At 39.3% G+C, this 18,442-nt stretch overlaps 2 protein-coding genes across 3 annotated transcripts; both read left to right on the forward strand.

Moving 5' to 3' along the window:
* Positions 1 to 463: 463 nt before the first annotated feature.
* col8a1a (collagen, type VIII, alpha 1a) lies at positions 464 to 14,952 on the forward strand. Its single transcript, XM_020651240.3, has 3 exons — positions 464 to 620; positions 10,667 to 10,970; positions 11,187 to 14,952. Exons 2-3 carry the CDS (start codon positions 10,676 to 10,678, stop codon positions 13,121 to 13,123), a joined length of 2,232 nt encoding a protein of 743 aa, XP_020506896.2. The 5' UTR covers positions 464 to 620; positions 10,667 to 10,675; the 3' UTR covers positions 13,124 to 14,952.
* Positions 14,953 to 15,882: 930 nt separating this feature from the next.
* jagn1a (jagunal homolog 1a) lies at positions 15,883 to 17,820 on the forward strand. Of its 2 annotated transcripts, XM_029280649.2 has the most exons (4): positions 15,883 to 16,010; positions 16,585 to 16,685; positions 16,798 to 17,267; positions 17,456 to 17,820. In XM_029280649.2, the coding sequence occupies exons 2-3, from the start codon at positions 16,597 to 16,599 to the stop codon at positions 17,258 to 17,260; spliced, it is 552 nt and encodes a 183-aa protein (XP_029136482.1). In that variant the 5' UTR covers positions 15,883 to 16,010; positions 16,585 to 16,596; the 3' UTR covers positions 17,261 to 17,267; positions 17,456 to 17,820. The 2 variants fall into 2 exon arrangements, with proteins under 2 accessions (XP_029136482.1, XP_020506890.1); XM_020651234.3 differs by having other exon boundaries at positions 16,798 to 17,820.
* The last annotated feature ends 622 nt before the right edge of the window (positions 17,821 to 18,442 follow it).

Here is an 18,442-nt window from a genome sequence, read left to right on the forward strand (position 1 = left end):
TCTCATTACACGCGCAGTAAGTACATCATGTTACTTATTTTGTTTGGAGATCTATTTAAATGATAGATTACTGAACATTAAAGTGCGATTTAAATGTTTAATTTCAAATCATGATTATGATGTTCGTCTGTGTGTATTGAACCACGCCTGTGCTATAATTTATTTTCCCCAGGTGAGTGCCAGGACAGGTGAAACAAGCGGCTCCTGTGTCTTGGCTCCTAACGTAGGAATAATGAACTGCTGTGATTTTTACAGCACTCACTGACCCTGAACATCACTACAGTAATGAGGGAAACATTCCTGTTTATCATTGTCATACACTGTGGGCGCTCAGCAGGGGGATGTGAACATGTTTTGCCACTATAAATTTTGGAATAACTTTTTTTCGAGAGGTGATATTTACTCTCAGTCAAGTTAGTCTCCATCCCTCCCTTCCACTCAGTCTCCCACCCACCCGGCTGGCTCCACCCTCCAGCAAATATAAGCTGTGTCTACAAGGTGTGCGTCTCTAATGAGCACATATCCCAGGGTTCCCTCCGTGTGGTGGTCTGTCCGCCTGCTTTTTCTTCTAGTTGTCTGACTGCAGTGATTATTTCCCCTATAACCAGTCACTCACGACGGTAAGCACTGACCTTATTTATTAATGCTTATTTTTCATTTGATTGAAATCTCTGTTACCATTTTAATTACAGGACATAAATGCATGTTTTCTTGAAAAAAAACTGTCTTGAAAGTTTGTTGTTGCCTTAATGAACTGCATTCATGAATTGTAAGTACTTCCACAACGTCAGTAAGTGTTTCCGGATTTTATTATTCATTTAATTTTAATCTACTAAAATGTGGAATTTTCAGGATCTACCCAAACGTTTTAAAGAACCTTAAGAAGTTCTAAAGAACTTAAATGAATTGCTTGCACAGTCTGAGTTTAGTTAACACTTTAATTATCCAATACATTTTCTAATGAGTCAACATAAGTTTTTTTTATTGCAGCCATGCTTTAGAAGGAATATCTGTTGAAAATATGTTCAGAAAGAGGCGTAACAAAGTAAAACAAAGTATTTACGTTTTGCTGTCTTTTGAAATGGAATGGTTTCTTTAAACCATTAATTTGAATTAGGAATAGAAGAAAGACTAAAAGAGAGGCTCTTATTAAAACACTTTAATATCAATATTTCATAAACAAGATAGATAATTACAAGATGTCAATCAATATATATAGTTTAATATCTATTTTTAAAGAAATACAGATGTTGCTGTTGCTTCTGCAGAGACATGCTTTTATATTCCATTAAAGAGAAATTCTGTGAATGTCAAACTTTTTTTGGGGGGGGGGGATATTTGATGTCACTGCAATCATCTTTGAGCTGCTGGTGTATCTGAAAGGCTTCATAAATATGGCCTTCAGCTGTGGGGTTCATGGCTGTACGTCATCATTCTGCAGAGAAGCAGGCAGAACATCTCCTAACTGAGAGAGATTTGACTCCCAGGCTGCTGCTACAGCATCTCTTATATTAGATTATTACAGCCAGGACCTTAGAGAGCTTTAGTGTAGTGTGTGCTGTATGTCCGTCCTGTGAGAGAATGCCTGTGCTGAAGGCAAACATGCATTCAAGTGTTTTGTGTGCATGTGTGTATGCAGAAAGCTGAAGCCAAACTGTCGGATGTATGTGATGGGGGCAAAGCATCAGTTTGGTGAGAAGAGACTGCAGTGCAAACACACTCACAGATTTCTCTGGGCAGCTTTGTCTCTCCGGCCTGATTTCTGGACTTTTTTTTAATGAACTCCTCTGATAAAGTGTCCGATTGGTTCACTAGCTAAATGGTGCTTTCATTTTGAACTCAGTTTTATTCAGAATTCTCTTTATAAAATCAGAAAAATATCAAGAACTCACAAGTTGAACCCAAGAAATTATAAATGTAGGTTTTTTTTTTCCTCAGGCAATAAATGAAAACGGTGTAAAGAAAAATATTTTGGCCCATTTCAGACCTTTGGATTTGGGGTGTGTGTTTGGATTGAAAGCAGTTTCTGCTGTTCAAATATACTGAGAAGTGCAATTATTTGTCAAATCATTGATCCTTTAAGAAGATAAAGTTTAAATCATTTTCTCATATTAAGTCAACATATGTTTATAATATTTTGATTTAACAAATGTCTAACCTGATCTGTGTGCATGATAATCAGGAATACACCTTAAAATACAAATAATATCCTATGCAAATGAAACTATCAAACCTGTCTCTAAAGGATTTAAGCACTGCTCACCCTTTTTGTGAATGAACGGTCATAAATGAATAAAGGGTAAACATTTTTTCACTTTCTCCCTTTCTTTCCAATGTTCCTATATTCATCTTTGCATTGCGTCATTGTAAAATCAGTGTTTGGCCCTTTATTGACCTCGGTGTGCAAAAAAAATGCTGCAGTAGAAGAGGACCTTAACATATCTATTGTGCGCAAGAAGTAACCTTTGGAATGTGTGTGTGCTTGTATTTGTGTGTGTTTGTGTGCATCCTGCATTGTACCCTGCTGTACACATCATTCAGCAAACTTTAGGAATGCACAGGACTCAATGGACGGCAAGAATAATGGTTGTGTAGAGAAGAGGCAGAGATGCAAACACTTTGGTCATTTAACTGCACAGCTGTGGCAAAGTGTGTGTGTGTGTGTGTGTGTGTGTGTGTGTGTGTGTGTGTGTGTTAGCTGTATTCCTCTGGTGTGTGTACTGGGTTTGTTTGAATGAGGACGTTTGCAGCGTCAGTTGAGGAGGTGTTAATTTTACGAGGTGTGCTTTGCGATAAAAGTTGTGTTTAGGGAGCCGAGGAGCTGCAAATGTTTTTTTCCTTTCGCAGAGAAACCACAACTTCAGGCTACTTACCAAGATTGAGTGCATGAGCACCGCTGGCTTAAGGTTAAATTTGTAAATGGTTTTGCGGTGTGTGTGTGTGTGTGTGTAGGAAAGCGGAGTGGTTTGCCAGACACGTTCAAGAGAATTAAACACCAGCTTTTGGTCAGGCTGCTCGTTATGTGCGGTGAGAGAGACTCAAAGAGCTTATTTGGCTGAAAGAGAACAGTGAAGGTCCCGAATGCTGTAATGTTTTCTTTCTGCATGCATGCATTAACATAAAGCACAAGGAAAGTAAACGCATAAGCGAGAGTGAGAACACTCCAAACACCAAACGATGAAATGGTCAATTTAACTCTTTTCCCAGACTGTGATAAATACCGCTCACATCTCAGCACAAGTGGACTTTTCTGCAGCACCATTCTTTGCTTTAGCGAGGAGGTTGAAAGAGACATCAAGTCTCGCAGTCTGCAAGGTCACAGAGAGGCTTCAGGTCAATGAATCGGGATGTTTCGCAAAGGAAGGGAGAGGGCCAGCGAGGGCAAACTGACAAAACCGAGGCAGACGGTAAAAGATGGTGCAGAACAGGCATCGCTCTGTTCACACAGACACACAGGAAGAAAGGGAGATGGTGAGAGGAGAGATCTGACAGCAGAGAGAGAATAGACAGATGTGTCTGGAGACCCAGAGCTAATATTTCCATCTGATACTAATGAATGAGAGGGGAGCTGTGTGAGTCTGCTGCCCTGTCCCTGGATTTATTTATTTTATTTATCAGTTTATTTGTCACGGACAATACATGTAGGTTTTGTTACATCTAATTCAAGTGCAACCGATGCAATAGGATCGGTTGATGATCCATCTAGTTATGGATAATTTGCAGTCCTTGTCCATGATTCGGCTTTTTAGGAGTATTAAGTGTAAAAAACAAAATGTATGTCCGTGCGTGTGTATGCATTACAAACCAAGGAAGCCAAATGTGTTTTCATGAGCAGCAATTCTGAATTACGCCCCCTTCCTCTTCTACATTACTGGATGTTGATGTGTTTAATGCAAATTACCTCAATCACATAAAAGTTTTAAATTCAAATGCCATCAAAGTATAACAGGTCTTTTGTAACATAATATTTTCGCATTCAATTATTTGGCTTTAACACAGAGACTGATTTATTGAATGTGGTATTCCCCTTTTCCCCCAAAAAAATAACAGTATCTCAGCCTGTCAAGAAATTGAAGAATTATTCATTAATTTATTTTTGCTGATTAAGAAATCCTCTTGAATCTAAAGTAGGCTACAGCCATGTTTAAGAGCTCACCAGCCAATTACAAAGACCTGTTATGTACCTTGTAATGATTTTTTTAAGTAGCCTACAAAAAATGCTAAATTAATATATCTAGGCTACAATAAAACATATGAATTTATTCCATGTACAGAACTGAAATGCATCATTAATTCCAACCTATAAATAGGCTACACAAAAGTACACAACAACAACAACAACCAAAAGTTACCACAACCAGAGAGTGCATTTACTCAGTGCTTTAGCAGTGAACAAAAAGAGATATGGCCTATGACTGTAAAGATGATTCATCTGTTGCTATGGAAACAGTAACAAGCATATTCCTCTCATTTGGTATCACGATGTAAACAAAACAGTAGCAGCCATCTGTCATTGTTTCAGCTGACTCAACTCTTCTTCGTTTATGGTTAACATGAGCTTATTGTTGTTAGAGGAAATTCTGGGACACTTGTTGTAACATCAAGTTGACCTAACTGTCAATTAGTTTACGTCGATACGTTTCTGTTTTCCCACACAATATTGAGGTACACGAACCAATCCATCAAGTCAACAAGCAACGAAGATCAACAGTCATAACTCACGTCAAAATTCTATTTATTTATTTTTTTTATACAAAATTCCTAGGGGAGGGGCTAAGCCTTCGCCCCACACAAAAAAAAGCATTATAATAATAAATAACTAATGTGAAATTATTGCTTGTTTGCTTAGTTAGCATCCTTCAAAATTTTTGAAAATATTTTAAATATTTTTTTTTTTAAATGGTGTAGAAAAGCCTTCCTCTGTTATTTAAATTGCCAATGGGAATATGAGAGATGCACGGTTTGATTATACTGTAGTATCATTTCATCACATCGGCACGGCTGTTTTTGTTTTAATGTGATTCTGGAGATTGCATCTGAACTTGACACCTCGTGAAGGCTGACTGACTGAGTCCTCTGATGCCTGACAGACAATTCATTGTTTTGTTTCTCTAAGGTGTCAAATTTATGGACATCTGGAAGTAGCAGGAGGAACATAAGCACACACATTTTACATACAGCGCACTGCAGACAACTTTGAGGTTTGGCTTATTTTTGAGCCCGTCTGGCACAGGTGGGACGTGCTGTGAACTCAGTGGTGAGTGACCGGCCACATATTATTTTAGCAGCAGATGTTGAACAATTAAGAGTCCAAGCGGATACTTGTACCTGGCCGTCACCCTCCGCTGTTGTCTCAGGTTGGGTAAAATCTGATTTTTGAACGTCACTGAAGGTGATGGGCTCAGAAATGTAAATGATTAAATTCTGCCAAATTTGGACATTTGTACTACTTTTTTTTTACTGAAAGACAAATGAAAATATAATGTAAGATGAATTTAATGTAAATCAAGTTTATTCTGGGGCTTTTTATGCCTTTAATTTAGAGACAGGACAGTGGATACAGTCCCAGGACTTGAACTCAGGACGTCTAATCAGTTCTGATTATTCCCTGGAAGAAACTACTCAATGGGGTGTTCACTCAAAAGCTACCTACAAGTTATTTTTCAGATTTTATCATTATAAAATTATATTATTATTATTATATTATATTATTTTTCAAGATCTTAGCAACTGCAGGAATAGATATGCACATTCATGACAAGAGGGTCAATATTTTTTGGTTTGGTCCCTTGACTCTACCTTTGGTAAGTTATTTCACCTTTGGCTGGAACGATCTGCTTTCCATCAGATGTGGCATTGCTGCAACATTATTTTGTTTAATTGACTTTTTCTTTAGAGCAACAATCTGGTTAAAAATGTTGATTTGTATGACACTCAGCTTTCGGCGTGGGGGGGGGGGGGTGACTCTGGGATGCTGGAGCACACAGCCCGAGGTGTAGTGGGACTAAATGAGTTTTGGGGACCTGGAGCTTGCATGTTGAAGGTGGCAATGCTGTTTTGGTTGCGGTGGGTGTACAGAGGCATATTTGGGATGAGGGATGTCTTCACTGGTAGCATGCTGCTGTTAGCTTTGACTCAAAGAGACACTGTACCTGCAGCCACACACAGTCACTAGCCTTACAGTAGTTTTGTTGAAAAAAAATTGGCTTTTAAATTTTTTTTAAAGTTCAGATTTAAACAAATTAGGATAATTTATACACTTGTTCTTTTGTCTGCAATATTTCCTCTTTGTGTTCATGTTTCCAAAACTTGAGCTCACAGCTCAATCAGACATGAGGCACCCCTCCTTAATAAACCACACAGACTGTATATGCTATGGATTCTGAATAAAAAATAAGAAAGCTTTGCATTTTGATGTGTTAGCCCCAAATTAGTTCCATTAGTTTTTCCTGCCACGAAAACAAACAGGTCTAAAAAAAGGTGTTAACTGTATGACAGATGGGTGACATCTACCCTGACATGAAAATGTAAAACATGGTTGGCAGTATTGTTTAGTCCCTGTTGCAAATGGCTGCTTGTCAGAGAGTCATCACTGATGGAGCCAAACTGTTTTACACCAGTGTGTGAGAAATTAAAACCGTTCATCTGACAAATGTGAGAAACAGCTCACAACATGTCACTCACGCCATCATGACTTCTCACTGTTGTGGCACATTAGTTTATTGCTCCGTGTCTGACATCTGTATGAATACAGATGGAAGTATGATTCTAGCTTTTAAAATATTAAGGTTTGATATGACATCTTCTTTGCTCTAGTCTATTTGTTAAACTCCAAAAATACCTCTCTCTCCATTTTCTGCTACTTCTAAAGATATGGACATTTCTGGTTAGGTTATGAAAGTGTAAACCAGTCGCTCTGGGCCGAACACCTATGTAGAATAATGTATTGGAGAGAAGCACAGCAGGTAAAGACAGGAGGTGTTTGCATCACTTTGCAGTTGTCATGACAACATCACAGTGTTGCTATGTGACACTGAACAGACCCTCGTTGTGAGCAGTCCCTCTGATCTGTGGTCGCACGTTTTGTCAGAATATTCCCAACCCTTTAAAAACACATAAACACACTCTCTCTCTCTCCCTCTCTCGCTCTCTCTCTCTCTCTCTCTCTCTCTCTTTCTTTCAGTTCAGTTCATTTCAAAAGGGCTTTTTTGGCATGGAAAACATACAATTACATTGCCAAAGCCAAAGTGAAAATAACACAAACTTAATTAAGTACAATAAAAGAATAACTTGAAATAAATATTAAATTAGAGCTGAGAAGGATTACAGTATAACAAAACTGTTTACACATAAAACAGTGTGTATTTAACTTAAAAATACAAGTTGAAAATGTAACTTTGCTCTTAAAATATATACCGATGACTACATAGAACTTAGAAAAATATAATGTAAAAATGTAAATACATTTTTTGGGGCTTTTTGTGCCTTTATTTATTGATAGGATAGGGGATAGAGTCAGAAATCAGGGAGAGAGAGAGCCACAGGTCGGATTCAAACCCAGGACGCCTGTTTGGAGGACCACAGCCTGCTTAAATGGGACGCGCAAACCATAGGACTACCAGCGCCCAAGAATGTATTTTTTAAGCATATTTGCAGCTTAATGGTCTGTGTGTATATTCTGTTATATAGAGAGATAATTAGTGCAGGTGATGGTTCAGTGGTACACAGATTGTTGGACTGTACTATCCATGGTGGCTTGATGCTGTTGGACGTTCTTTTCCGGTCGCAGCAGCTCACACAACGTGCTAACGTGTGTTTGTGAAATATTTGTACATGCTATATCACACTATACATCACAAATCTGTATTCACTCTACTTGGTGAAAATTTGCCACGGTATTTGATTTTTATCATTTAAACAATTCGTTTCTGTATTTTTTGTTTTATTCAAAGAAAAACATGACTCAACATTGAAGTTGTCATTTTGTAGTGTCCAATAAGAAAACTCTGTTCAAAGCAAGATATTTTATAAAAACATGTCAACAGAAATTTGGAAATAAAATAGACATCGACATTTTTTAAATGTGTTTTTATGTTTGCCGATATTTCACTATCTATTATATACATAACAACTAAATTCTATACAATATATAAAATGTTTCCAGATTTTAATTCAACTGTAATCCAATGAATGTTTCTGCAAGTGGATAAATATCTGAAATTAAATCTGTGTTTAATGTGGATCATGTGTTTATGAACATGTGTGTGTATGCACACATGTTCATCATTTCAGAATAATTTTGATGCAATCTTAGCTTTTGTAGAATACAGTTTAATTTTCTGAAATCAGAATAAATGAATAAATTATTTCATATCAAGTACATTTGGTGTTATCCATATCACTCAGCTCTGTTGGAGCTTTAGTGCCAATCAATGGTTCTCTTTTGTCAAAAAGAAGAGAACGTTTCTGCCTTTGGCATGAAGTGAGATAGTTTCTTGATAACTCTGTAGTTCATTGATACTCTTGAGTATTTGTAGGCAAAGTGTGTCTGAATAGTAAAATTTGAAAAATGTCTTAGCATCAATGCACCTCTGTCTTCTAACCTATAAATCCAGCCGTCAAATCTTAGAAGCCTTTTATGTCTGTCCCTTTATAATCCAGTGCATTAAATTATCGACAACCTTTGTGAGAGTGTTTTAATCCCAAAAACATCCTCAGGCCTCCTTTACCCGTTAACTTAAGATGCACTCCTGTTTTTTTTACTCCCTGAACAAAACAGATGGTATCTTTACTTTCTCATTCTTTTCTATTATCTTTATTCATAGTCAGTCTTGTCCCAGATAGTGTCCATCTAAGCACTCCAGGATCTGAACACAGCTTCAAACACAGTATAGAAAAGGCTTAATGCTCACACCTTACACTCTCTATATGTCCTATCATTAATTATGAAACTGGGAAAATACCACAGCTTTCACTCTTTGGGGGAAAATAGGTTTCACTTCTTGTTGGGAAAAACACATTGGCATTCCTCGGTGGCCTCTTTGGCATGTCTGGTCTTTGTCGCTGTGGAGACTACGTTTGCTTCTTTCAAAGACCGGCTCTCATTGGGGGAGACAGTGGCACGGCCATGTCAAAATCACCAGTCGACTGAGAAAAGGTCAGAGGGCGGAAAAGATCCAAAGAGCGAGTGATGGATTGGACACTGAGGATGTGGTTACAGCAGAAATGAATGAATAAAATCATGGCCGGGTTTGCAGTTTAACCCTGGCTGGGAAGTGTGGCAGGAAGTGAGTAGACTGAGATTGAGGTGTAGATGGCTTTCAAATAAAACTCAATAAACCAACAGCTTAAAGCAAGATGATCGTGGGGTTAGAGCAAAAGCAAATGTCCTATCTAATGCTCTGCTATGATCCTGAACGGCACAGCTGGACCACAACTGTGTTCGTTCAAATGTATACTTTTGGATCAGACGTTTTATTGCAGACCAAAAAGCTTATAACAAAGCTCCTCGCTCCTTTGTGCGTGGCCCTCTGCAACAGGATGCGAGCACTGCAATGTTTTGTGGAAACTGTAGGTAGCTTAAGATATTTCTGAATTGTTTCAATTTAAAATGTCTTAGGATTAATTTTATGTGTCAACTTCTGATTTTATGCTGCAGGAATGGCAAGAATGCTCCTTTAACACCTGTATCACAAGTGTGCACCATGGTTAATTTACTAAAATGTGGCAGAAAACCCTCACACACTTGTCAATCTAGAAATAACAAGGGAATTGGTGCTTTGCAAATCAATTGCAAATAAAAATATATTATTTCAGTTTCCATAAGGAATCACTTTCATTCAGATTTAAATGTTGAAGATGCTTTTCTATGTGACACTGATGGTGGCTCCCTCTTGTGGACAACCATAGTACATGCAGTTCATCCAAGTTGGGCTTGTGAGATAGTAACTTAAATTGTATATTACATGTATTACTATCATTGTTCTTGAGCACAACCCCTTTCACTCATACAGCAGTAGGTCAAAAATCTATTCCCTCAGTTTTTTGCAACATTTGGAACCTTGTGGTGGAGGCAACCCAAGATGTTAATGTTTTAAATGGTTGTATCTGCACAGACTTTCAAAATCATTTCCTCACTGTTATTTTGTGCGTAATTTTTATATTTAAAATAAATGCTTTTGTTGCAGTGGTTGTGATTGAACTTGAACTAACCCTTACGTTAACCCTTTGACTTTATTTATTATCATATTAAATGTGTTTAGAACAGTATTTATGTATATCAATGGGGTCCAGTGCTAAAAGTTAATGTAATTTAGGCTGTAAAACATTCAAAACATCTTTGTTTATTGAAATCTTTATTGTGGCTTTTATAGAAGAAATGCTCAAGGTTATTCTTGGAGAAAGGATAACTTTTGCTAAGTGCAAATGGCATACAGTAATTGAAGCTTTCTGATTCTAAGCTGTCAATGACCCTACAACAAAATTCAACCCACTGACTTAACTGTTCATAAGACCAGTATGCAGATCTAATGTATGTCCAGCAGAGGGAGACAAAGCATTGTCTCTTGTTACAATAATTTTTCAGTGATAGTGGAGGACAATGTAACATCAAGAAATGCTTAGCTGTTCCCTCCCTCATATCTTGTCACTCTTACCTTTTATACAGGCCTTGACCATGCCTCCACTCCCTTCCCTCCTCATCCTTGCACTGCTACAACTAGTAGTATTCACCTGTGTAAGTGCCGGGGCATACTATGGCCACAAGCAACATCCTCAGCAATACCAGCCAATGCAGCACCTCCAACACATGGGCATGGGCAAGGAAGGATATCCCCAACAGCAGTACCTTGGCAAAGAGGGGCCCTATATACAGTATCCCCAATACAGGAAGGAGCTACCCCAGATGCCAATGCACAAAGGCAAAGAAAATCCTCGCAAAGGGGGCGGCTATAATGGTGGCCAAGACAAAGGTGAGAATCAAAAATTCCAATTGTCAGTGACCCACAGTCCTCTAAATATAAAATAAAAATCTTACAAACAAACAAAACAAGACACAAAGTTTCTTTATTTTCTATTAGATATGTATAGAGAGAGTGTATAGAGTTGTATTAAATTACTGTGTGCTGCTGCCCATTTGACAATCCGATAAACACAATCTTATTGCACGTTTTTCTCATTACTCATAGGTCTAACAATCCCTAGTGGAGCTGAGGGAATTCCCCAGGGGGAGCCATGCCCAGCTGGACCCCCTGGGCCAGAGGGTCCTCCAGGACCTCCTGGGCCTTCAGGTAATGGACAGCCAGGACCTGCGGGGAGACCTGGATCTCCTGGTCCACCAGGAGTGCCTGCAGTGGGAAAACCAGGTTCACCAGGACTACAGGGCAAGCCAGGAGGAAATGGGGAGCCAGGGCCCCAAGGAGAAATGGGTCCTAGGGGTGAAGAAGGGCCAGCAGGACAGCCAGGGCCTCAGGGTACCCCGGGACCACCTGGCCTACCTGGAATAGGTAAACCAGGGGTACAAGGATTGCCAGGCCAACCAGGGCTGAAAGGTGAGCCAGGACACAAAGGTCTTCCAGGACTACCGGGATTACCGGGACCAAAAGGAGACAAGGGGATGGGTCTGCCAGGCCAACCTGGTCACAAAGGATTCCCAGGGCCCCCAGGTCCTGCTGGTCCAAGAGGGCTGCCTGGTTTTGGAAAGCCAGGGTTGAATGGGGCACCAGGGCCACATGGACCACCGGGAGATAAAGGACATCCTGGAGAGCTAGGGCCAGCTGGACCAACTGGTGACGGAGGACAGCCTGGCCCACCAGGTATACCTGGTCAAGGGAAGCCAGGTGTAAATGGTCTGCCAGGACAGCCAGGCCTGCAAGGTGTAAAAGGTTATCCAGGACCACCAGGTTTGCCAGGAAAGCCAGGACTGCCAGGATTTGGTAAACCAGGACTTCCGGGACCAAAGGGTGATAAAGGTATGAGTGGGCCACCTGGACTTCCAGGACCAAAAGGAGACAAGGGCTATGGAGGACTACCTGGTATGCTTGGACCACCTGGACCAAATGGTCCAGCAGGTCCTACTGGCCCTATGGGACCCCCAGGAGGTATAGGCGCACCTGGTCCTAAAGGAGACTGTGGAAAAGGAGGACCTAAAGGGCTTGATGGAGTCCAAGGGGAACAGGGTGCTCCAGGGATACCTGGTAAGGATGGTTTTCCTGGAGAGCAGGGAGAGCCTGGCCCAAGAGGTCTGCCAGGACCAAGTGGTCCCAAAGGAGAAAATGGGCATAAAGGACTACCTGGTAACCCTGGTCCTTCAGGACTTCCAGGGCCAAAAGGACAAGGTGGACTACCAGGTGAAGCAGGACCTCAAGGTCCTAAGGGAATCCCAGGAATGGATGGCACAGCAGGACCACTTGGGCCTCCCGGTCTTCCAGGGCCAAAAGGAGATAACGGTACACCTGGTTCACCTGGGCTTGCAGGTGTGGGGACCTCAGGTCTTCCTGGTCCCATAGGACCTCCAGGCAAAGATGGTCTATCAGGACCCGCTGGACAACCCGGTCAGCCTGGGCTTCCTGGACCCCCAGGCCCACCTGGAGAATCTGGTGTGTCTCCTGACATGGCTGGAGTGCTTTCCCAGATGGGCCCTGCAGTAGATGGTGTCAAGGCTGGTAGTTATGACAAGATGGGCAAGTATGGAGGCAATGGGGCAGAAGTAATGGGGGCCAGTGGATTGGAAATGCCAGCCTTCACAGCAATAGTAACGACTCCATTTCCACCTGTGGGCACTCCAGTTGTCTTTGAAAAGCTCTTGTACAATGGTCGTCAAAACTACAATCCCGAGACAGGAATCTTCACCTGTGACATGCCTGGCATTTATTACTTTGCCTACCACATTCATTGCAAAGGTGCTAATGTGTGGGTGGCTTTGATGAGGAACAACGAGCCAGTGATGTATACATATGACGAATACAAGAAGGGTTTCCTCGATCAAGCATCAGGGAGTGCCGTATTACCTCTACAACCTGGGGACACTGTGTATTTACAGCTGCCCTCAGATCAGGCATCAGGACTTTATGCTGGGCAATATGTGCACTCCTCCTTTTCTGGGTATTTGTTATATCCGATGTAAAACCTAAAACTACAGGGAAGGAAGGGCTTCAGTGAGTACATAGGGTAGCATGTACTTGTATGAAATTAATCATGATCATAAACCACCTCAGACACGCAATCTCCTAATCTAAAGTCAACAAATTTTGATCTTATCAGCAGAGATGAGAGGTGAAGATATAATTTCTTGGGAAAAACCTGAGGTATGAGAGTCTGCATATTCAACAGCTTTTATACTGCCATTACTGCCTTGGAGTCCTATAATTGGTGGAAATGAAAAAAAAAGATGTTTTCTTTGACAGCTTTGAAGATACAATATCATAAAATATATAAATGTCAGTCAAAAAACAATATGAAGATTGTTCAAGATGTATTATATATAAAGAAACGTGCCAAACCCCAGAAGGGCACAAACATATAAAGCATATAATGTGAAGTGTATGCAAAAGAAAATACAAAAAACCACACACTTCTGGTGACATTGTTTTGTACCCTGCTCCTCATCAAAACAGGCAGCTACCCCATGTGGTAAAGAATGTGAAATTCCATGAGAAACATTTGGTTGTTTTTCATTTTGGAAGAAAATGTGTGGATCCTTACCATGTATTGCATTGCTATTGATAAAGGCCATCATGTAAATTAGTTTGCATTGTAGCCATTTGGTCATGTATTTGGAGTGAACGCATTTCTGGTCATGCAACCAGTAAAAGACTACGTTTGGACTTAAGTTGAGTATTCTATCTATTTCTTATTATTAATAGCTCAATGTCTCAACCTCCCAAGTTACCATCTCAGTTGCAAATGCAGTGCAGGAGCAAACTAAATGACACCTACGCTTTTTAGGGGATATTTGAATGGCAGTTGACGCATTTGTAGGAGCACAAAAAATAAATCGGGCAAAATAAATAATCACATTCATGATATATGTTGATGACAGACAATTGCTCACATGAGTGAGATTCAAGGAGTAAGAATGTAATATTAATTGTATTTTTTAATGTTTGCATGAAGGTTTATGTTTTTTGCAGAAATGCGGAGGTGAAAAGAATACTCTTTAGTTGCTCAGAAGTATGAAAAACCACTCCATACATTATATTACAACATGTAAACAGTGTGCTACAATTTTTAAATAATCTCTATGTCAAATACTAAACTGCAAGATTAAACTGGTATAAGTGGCTTTTGGTCAATACCAGAAAATACAAATCCAACCTGTCAACATGAACAGTTTAACAGTTAAAACTAGAACATTATATTTAACAGACATATGCATCGATTGAGTCCATTCTGCTTTTGGAAAAAAATCTCTCTGAGTATTTTATCTTTGACTCTGCTTGTATTTAGTTTCATTTCAAAGAAAATCAAGAAACGCATAAGAATGAAATGTACTTTTTGTAATGTTTTTTTTATTTATCATTCAACCAATAATATTGTGGGACTGTTTTGTAACCCTAATTCATTATCGTTTGGAAGGGCAGTATAATGTCACTGAAGATATTAAGTTCCTCCACTGTTGCAAAGTCTGGAGGTGGCACACTATCCATTTGTCTAAAATCAAGGTTCATGGGAAACACAAAAGAAATGTATTACAACTGATAGACTCAGAGAAAAAATTGAATGTTGCTGCAATTCATAACAACAGTTAACTTAATATTATAGTATTTTGTTTGCTGATCTTCCACATGCAAAGACAAAGACATAGAATATGACAACTTTAAAAGGGAAAAATATAATGTATTTCTCCTTTGTACCATGGTGCTAATATTTTCATAACCAAAGATTTGATGTCTTTATGTTTTATGTCTGTTATTATTGTCTGTTTTTCTTAATAAAAATTGTTCAAATGAAAAAGCTGCTGTTGTGTTTACATCTAAGATTACAAAAAGCAGAGGCGATTCTAAAGTATGTTGGGGCCCTAGGAAAAATTTCCAACCAGAATTTATCACCATTATGTCATAAATGATATGACACCAACAAAAAATAATGAATAAATGTGAAACATACATATGAAGGACAGTAAAAACCGTCGACTTCATTGACAAACAAATGTTTTCACAGCAATAATGCATGCAACGCTTGACAGTGCAACAAGAGTGACTCCTGTGAGATTTGTCCTCCTGTCATATTTTGAGCCAATGCTGTGGTTTAAACGCGGGGAGGCCCCTTACTTGCCTGGGGCCCCAAGTGTTTGCTTGCCTTGCCTGTTTACAGTCAGCTCCCCTGACAAAAATCTAATTACATACATTCATATAAAACTTGTTTTTTTTTTTAATTTCACGTTGATATTCATGACATTGATGCTGCAAGCAAGTGTTATTCCCAAGTAAGAGTTACCTGATTTGCTGGTGATATTTCTGAGAGCTGCATATTGACAATACTGATAAGGTAACAGTGCAACATTAATTACACTAGAAGTTGAGAAATGTGGTAATTATAGTCAAGCTTTAAAGAGGAACTCCATAAACACATTATCTGGTCAAGCATGTCATTGATAATTTAATCCAATCCAATTAAACTAAAACATAAATTACTGAAATTAAATTATCATTCATAGACTTATGATTAATGGAAAGATTGTTTTTTTTTTTTGCTAAGCACGTTTCAGGCCAAGACTGCTACAGGCCTGTCCAAAGAAAAAAATTAAAGAAAATCTTTGGGCAAAAATAAACCGATGAATTACAGGATCAACAGATAAGACAAATTTGCCAGTTCCAGTTCAAACGAGTTCAAATCGCCCACATCCGCCTGCGTGCTGCTCTGACAGATGCTGATGCTGCGGTGGTGGGAGGTGTTTTGTGTTCTGCGACTTGGAGCATGCGCAGTACGGTTTACAACATCCATAGATCACATCTTTTGTTTGTACAAATTCAAACGAGGAGCTCAGCAGAACTGAACGGAATCACGCTGCGGTAAGCATTGAAAGCAACCTACATTTAAAATGCTGTGATGTTTTATTGTCGTTGCTGAAGATATCACGACGACAGCACAAACATACAGGACGTTTCTCTTTAAAGCTGAGGTTAAATTAGGTAAGATAGCAATAGGAGCTAACGTGCTAACCTTCATCAGATCGTGAAAACAATCCATTGAATCCATCTGTTATAAGCCTCTGCTAGGTTGGATATTTGTTTTCTAAATTAATATCAGAATAAGACAACAGTCTGGCTTCATATTGTTGATTTTATGTAGTTATTTACTTTTCTATTCCTCCTGATGGCACATTTTTTGTTACCTCAACAACCCTTACTGGAGGTCCATTCTGTGGCATGTTAGATAAAAAATACCTAATTTGATCAAAAGAAGACAAGTGGAAACCATTTTTATTATTACTAGATGTTCACTTTAAGCACAGAGTCAACCCCAGTCCATTGCTCCAGCTTCAAGTTGGGAGGATTTTTAGCTTTTCATTGAATAATTAAAGAAAATCAAGTTGCAATCCTTATAGTTTTTGTCATCTGAAATAAGTTGTGTCTTGTTTTTCAGTAAGAATTCAACATGACATCACGTGTTGGACCCAGAGCTGCCGGTACGAATGGAAGTGACTTCAAACAAAGAGAAAGGGCGGCACCAGAATACCAAATGAGGCAAGTAATTCCATCTATCGTATTTCAAATTTTCGCCGTTGAACATGAATATATACTCTGACTTGTAAAAACAACAAACATTCTTACTGCTTATTTTTGATCTCTTCTTTAGTGCTTCTCAAAAGTCCGAGGTGAGGAAGTTGAACCTGGTCCACCTTCTCATCTGGCTGCTCGTGGCGGCGCAGGTGACTGTCAGCCACTTCGACCTGGTGTCACACGACACAGTGTCCATGCCGTACCAGTGGGAGTACCCCTACTTGCTCAGTCTTCTCCCGCTACTCTGCAGCAGCCTTTCGCTTCCGAAGAACAACATCAGCTACATGGTCATATCCATGATCAGCGCTGGGCTCTTTTCAGTGGCGCCTCTCATTTACGGAGGAATGGAGATGTTTCCTGTCGCGCAGCAGCTCTATCGCCACGGGAAGGCCTATCGCTTTATTTTCGGCTTCTCTGCTGTGACTGTTATGTACCTCATCATGGTGGTCGCCGTGCAAGTGCATGCCTGGCAGTTATATTACATGAAAAAGCTGCTGGACTCATGGTTCAACGCCACTCAGGAGAAGAAGAAGAAATAATAGAGGGGTGAAAAAACTTTGGGAAAAAAACTGTTTCAGTGTTAATTTATACTTAACTTATGAGTTTTATTTATGTTATTTATTTCGTCATCATTCCTTCACCACAACTGTTCTATGAAATATATATCTGTCAAATAGAGAAAGATGTACAATTTATTGAGGGATCTGTTTTTTTTTTTTGTGTGTGTTTTATAGATTAAAAGCAGATATTGGGCTGTCCAGAACACACAAACAGGAGTTGCATCAAGTCCACATCCATTGCATTCAGTCTTTTCCAGTTCTCTTCATAACTTGATCAACTCTACAGCTTTTTTTCCATGCTGAAAAACAAGTTTTCCAGGAGGACCAGGACATGTTTTGTTTGTTTTATGCTTCTATAATGGCACGGCTTAAGCATACATGCTCCAAAAGACTCATTTTGCCCATATATTTATATTTTATTTGTCAGAGGAAGCACATTTCCCATTGCTGATGTCATCTTCTTTATTAAAGATACCTTCCACATTGTGTTTTACGCAGAATGCATCTAAACCATTAACAAATAAAGATTTTGATCTCAACAGCTGCCTGCACTGTTAATTTTTTGAAGATATTTCATTCATTATCAAAAGGCCTGAGTGAATCAATAACTTATGAGTCTTATTTATGTTATTTATTTCGTCATCATTCCTTCACCACAACTGTTCTATGAAATATATATCTGTCAAATAGAGAAAGATGTACAATTTATAGAGGGATGTGTTTTTTGTGTGTGTGTCTTGTAGATTAAAAGCAGATATTGGGCTGTCCAGAACACACAAACAGGAGTTGCATCAAGTCCACATCCATTGCATTCAGTCTTTTCCAGTTCTCTTCATAATCTACAGCTTTTCTTCCATGCTGAAAAACAAGTTTTCCAGGAGGACCAGGACATGTTTTGTTTGTTTTATGCTTATATAATAGCACGGCTTAAGCATACATGCTCCAAAAGACTCATTTTGCCCATATATTTATATTTTATTTGTCAGAGGAAGCACATTTCCCATTGATGATGTCATCTTCTTTATTAAAAATACCTTCCACATTGTGTTTTACGCAGAATGCATCTAAACCAGGGATGGGCAACTTTAGTCACGGCAAGGGCCACATTCAATTAATTCTCCCTGCCAAAGGGCCAAATTGTAGAATACAAAAACGATCAAT

This window comes from Labrus bergylta, chromosome 13 (genome assembly GCF_963930695.1).
Source record: "Labrus bergylta chromosome 13, fLabBer1.1, whole genome shotgun sequence".
In the NCBI taxonomy this organism is placed as follows: domain Eukaryota; kingdom Metazoa; phylum Chordata; class Actinopteri; order Labriformes; family Labridae; genus Labrus; species Labrus bergylta.

Coding starts and splice junctions, on each gene's coding strand:
- col8a1a (XM_020651240.3), top strand. CDS start 10,676: ATGCCTCCACTCCCTTCCCTCCTCATCCTTGCACTGCTACAACTAGTA. Junction 10,971..11,186: donor TAATGGTGGCCAAGACAAAG/GTGAGAATCAAA, acceptor CATTACTCATAG/GTCTAACAATCCCTAGTGGA.
- jagn1a (XM_020651234.3), top strand. CDS start 16,597: ATGACATCACGTGTTGGACCCAGAGCTGCCGGTACGAATGGAAGTGAC. Junction 16,686..16,797: donor GCACCAGAATACCAAATGAG/GCAAGTAATTCC, acceptor TCTCTTCTTTAG/TGCTTCTCAAAAGTCCGAGG.